The sequence below is a fragment of the Chelon labrosus genome (assembly GCF_963514085.1).
Source record: "Chelon labrosus genome assembly, chromosome: 4".
NCBI classification, from domain to species: domain Eukaryota; kingdom Metazoa; phylum Chordata; class Actinopteri; order Mugiliformes; family Mugilidae; genus Chelon; species Chelon labrosus.
This window is the reverse complement of record NC_140340.1, coordinates 11,780,603-11,784,193: the sequence shown is the minus strand read 5'-3', so window position 1 is coordinate 11,784,193 and position 3,591 is coordinate 11,780,603. Positions and strand designations below refer to the sequence as shown.

General features: G+C 43.0%; 1 protein-coding gene across 1 annotated transcript; it reads left to right on the top strand.

Annotated features, from left to right (window-relative positions):
* Nucleotides 1–337: 337 nt before the first annotated feature.
* Nucleotides 338–3,132, top strand: cav4a (caveolin 4a). The gene is made up of 3 exons (XM_084542641.1): nt 338–1,347; nt 1,576–1,763; nt 2,898–3,132. Exons 1-3 carry the CDS (start codon nt 1,129–1,131, stop codon nt 3,046–3,048), a joined length of 558 nt encoding a protein of 185 aa, XP_084398767.1. The 5' UTR covers nt 338–1,128; the 3' UTR covers nt 3,049–3,132.
* Nucleotides 3,133–3,591: the final 459 nt, after the last annotated feature.

The window sequence follows — 3,591 nt, the reverse complement described above, 5'->3', positions numbered from 1 at the left end:
TTTTCCCCTAGTAGATGGATACTGCTTATGGAACTTTTCTTATTTACATTACCACATTGCAGGCTGGTCTTGTGAGGAAGCGGCCAGAACAGTCGGATGTGCTCTAATTCTGTGGATTTGTAGTTGACCTATTAATAGCAGTGAGGATGACTGGTCAGTGGGTACAAAGGCTGCCAGAGATGAAAGGGTTTTTCTTAAAAGCATGCTGCAACATGGGCTGTACCCTAGAGAGACCCGTGAATGCTTGTGTGCGGCAAGAGGATGGTATACTGTGTGCAATGTCCTGAAGCTGCACAGTCCAAAGTACAGGTGATGGGGGGGTTTGTTTTCCTATATGTACCAGGGGATCAGTTCGCTCATAAAACCTTAGAAATTAATAAGATGTCAGCAGACAAGTGGCATGCACCTGGAGTTTTGTTATTTGTTATCATTACTTTAGCCGAGATACCAAAGTAGCTGAGATACTCTGCGCATGGTAAATAGTAATTTTGTTAACAGCTAACTCCACAGTTGTCTGTATAAGTCCCACTTGCACTAGAACGGTTCACAGGTCAGTTTTTGGGAGAAGAAAGGGGACCGTGTACACCGGATTAAACAGGCGAAGAGGATTAGTTCATTACTATAAGAGGCCAGAGGATGGCGGTATTGTCTTGCAGTGCAGACACTTTCTGGTACGATGACATTTCTAACAAGTGAAGCAGGCTGTGTGAATTAACTCTTAGAATGAGCGAGAAAGAGAAAAACACTGTCACTAAATATTTGAGCTGAAAATTGTTGTGCTCTATCTTTGCTCCCCTGCTTGCACCGTATATTACAGCTACTACTGTATGTGTGTGTTAGATTACATTCCTACCCTGGGTGTATCAGTGTATACAGAGCCACTTCCATGCTAACAGTATTTATATCTTCCCCTATCCTTCCTGTCCTCCCAGAACTCAGGAAAATGATCTTCACTTGAAAGACCATCTGCGAATACCACCCAGGCCACTGTAATGTTCCCGATATAACCTCGCTGCACAGCCAGCTGCAGGGAGGGTCCAGTCAGCGGGTGGCTTCACTCTGGCCTGTTAGTGAAGTTACGCTCATCCACTCCGGATTGTGTTTTCTTTGCATGTTTGAACGGACACCATGAATAAAGGGGACGATTCAGAGGAAGTGGAGATTGACTTGGGGGACTCCAGCGACCCAGAAGAATATGAAAATGAAGAGGAACCAGAGACGCTGTGGAAGGCCCCCCCTGCCCTGGAAGAGGAGGAAAACATTCATACGTCCACACTAGTGGAAATCAGTGACACCAAGCCTCTGATTAATGCCAGAGATCCCCGAGGTATCAATGACTCTCTCAAGGTATTACATTCAAATGCATTGTCTCCACTGAGCTTTGTTTTATGGGCCATTTGTGCATTTGTCATGCTGCACACTAGCTTATAAATAATCACTAAAGAACTGGCATGCACGCCCAGGAAGCTGCTTGGCTGATTGCACTGCCCTCCAGTGGAGATATTTTGTTACTCAAATGCAAATCAAGGATTTGCCTTAGTAGCATCAGCACCACTTTTGTCTTTGTCTCTCCAGGTGACGTTCGAGGATGTGATAGCTGAGCCGGTGTCAGTGCGCAGCGGGGACAGAGTGTGGATCTGGAGCAACGCGCTGTTTGAGGTGTCCAGGGTTTGGATTTACAGGATAGTCACGGTGCTTCTTGCCATCCCCATGTCAGTCATATCTGGTCTCCTCTTTGCCGTCCTCAGCTGCTTCCACATCTGGTAGGTGTAGACCCCGCTGCCATGCTGGATGCATTAAGTGCCTGCCTTGTTTTGGTTTTTTTTCCCCACCTACTGACATTTGGGTCTGAAAACACTAACATTCCTATATGGGAGTCATTCACTCCAGTAATCGATAACAAACAACATCAATGTGTGGACAAGCCACCGAGCACGCTGTCAGCGCACTATTTCTTCTGCAAACCACTATCCACCACATTCAATAAAACCTGCGGCTGACAGTGAGATCTGTAGAGTTTCCAAAGTAACTGGGCAGCATTTCTGGAAAAGCACTTTTCTTTTCTGTTTTTCTATTCTTTTTTCTTTTCTTTTTTTCAAAGCACAAGCACCACATGTAAAAATCCGTCCCCCCTCATTGCACTCTGCTGGCTGCTAACTTTGGAGGTGTAGATGAAGCCATAAAGATGACACTGATTTCCCTTGAGGCTGAAGAGGCCTCTAAACCTCTGGAGGCGAGAAAAGAACTGAACCCACACTGAAATATTCTCTACAAGACCATTAAAGTGCCAAATCCCTGATGATGTGAGCTGATGGTGATGAATATCAGAGTTCGTGCTAAAGTTGCATGCTATAAATTCAAACAGACAGGTTTTGGTGATTTGCAGTGGATGCTTAAAGGCAGGGCATCTCCTGTTGCATTTTGGGAAATTCAGGTTTTTAGAACGTGCCCATACCAGGGATTAACTATAAAAAGCTATAGTGAGGTAATAATCTCTGCAACTGTTTATTAGGCAGTCTTTAATACGGTGAGTTAATGTTACTTTTTGTGGGAACGGTAATGGAAAAATGCATAAATGTGTAGTTTTGGGAAATGAATGAGACGCTGATTTAAATGTTAGCAAATAAACGATACAATTAAATTGATATATGTGCTAAAAGGAAGTGTGTGTGTGTGTGGGTTATGAGCTGTGGAAAAACATGTCCAATGAAGCAGTAAAACTGAAGTATTAGCGTTGAGAAAATAAACACTTTGAGATCGATAGGAATCTAAAAACAGAGGATCTGGGCTCGATTCAGTATGACAAATAATGAAAACAATAGTATAAATTTCAGTTGTCAGACAGATGGAGGACATGTGACTGATGTTTTTTTCTTCTGTGGTTCTTCCTGTGACAGGATGGTCAGTCCCTGCATCCACTGTGTCCTCATTGGCACTCGCTGGCTGCAGAACCTGTGGAGCATTGTGCTGGGCATCATTGTGCGCCCTCTATTCACAAGTGCTGGGATATGCTGCAGAGGCTTCAGCATTCACTTGGCCAAAGAATGAGACTGGAACTGTTCATGACATGGACAAAGGCTCTTGGTTGTTCTCTTGGACCTAACCTGAGTGGATATTGATTTTAATTCTAATAATAATAATAATAAAAAAAGAAATTCAATACATGTTTTTGACAGTTAAAATTGCTTTGAACAAAGTCTCAGTGTCAGCCGGTCCTTCTTTTCAGGGTTGTGTAATTAAGAGTCCCCTGGACCTGACACAGTAACAGAAAGAAGGCGACGCAGGGTGACTTTTCTTTTCTTCTTTTTTTTTTCCCCTTTCTGTTTTGCCTGCAGTGCGTTCTCTCACTTTGATATTATTGATATATAACCTCTCATAATGTGTGGGTTTTATATTTTCTAATACTTTTAAGTTTAGATTTTAAAGACCCCAGGAGGAGTGTTAAAAAAAATCTTCTCTGTCCATGAAAAAAATCCAGACTCTATGCAAATATCCTCAAAAACGTAATGGCCGGATACAATGTCACCTGCATCACTGAACGCCTCTTCTTCTGCACAGACAAACTTTACACTTTAAAAACAGTCTTCTGGT

Bases quoted from the DNA above. Each gene is read 5' to 3' on its own strand.
- cav4a (XM_084542641.1), top strand. From the start codon at position 1,129: ATGAATAAAGGGGACGATTCAGAGGAAGTGGAGATTGACTTGGGGGAC. The intron at 1,348-1,575 runs GTATTACATTCA...TTGTCTCTCCAG, and splicing joins GTATCAATGACTCTCTCAAG to GTGACGTTCGAGGATGTGAT. The intron at 1,764-2,897 runs GTAGGTGTAGAC...TTCCTGTGACAG, and splicing joins CTCAGCTGCTTCCACATCTG to GATGGTCAGTCCCTGCATCC.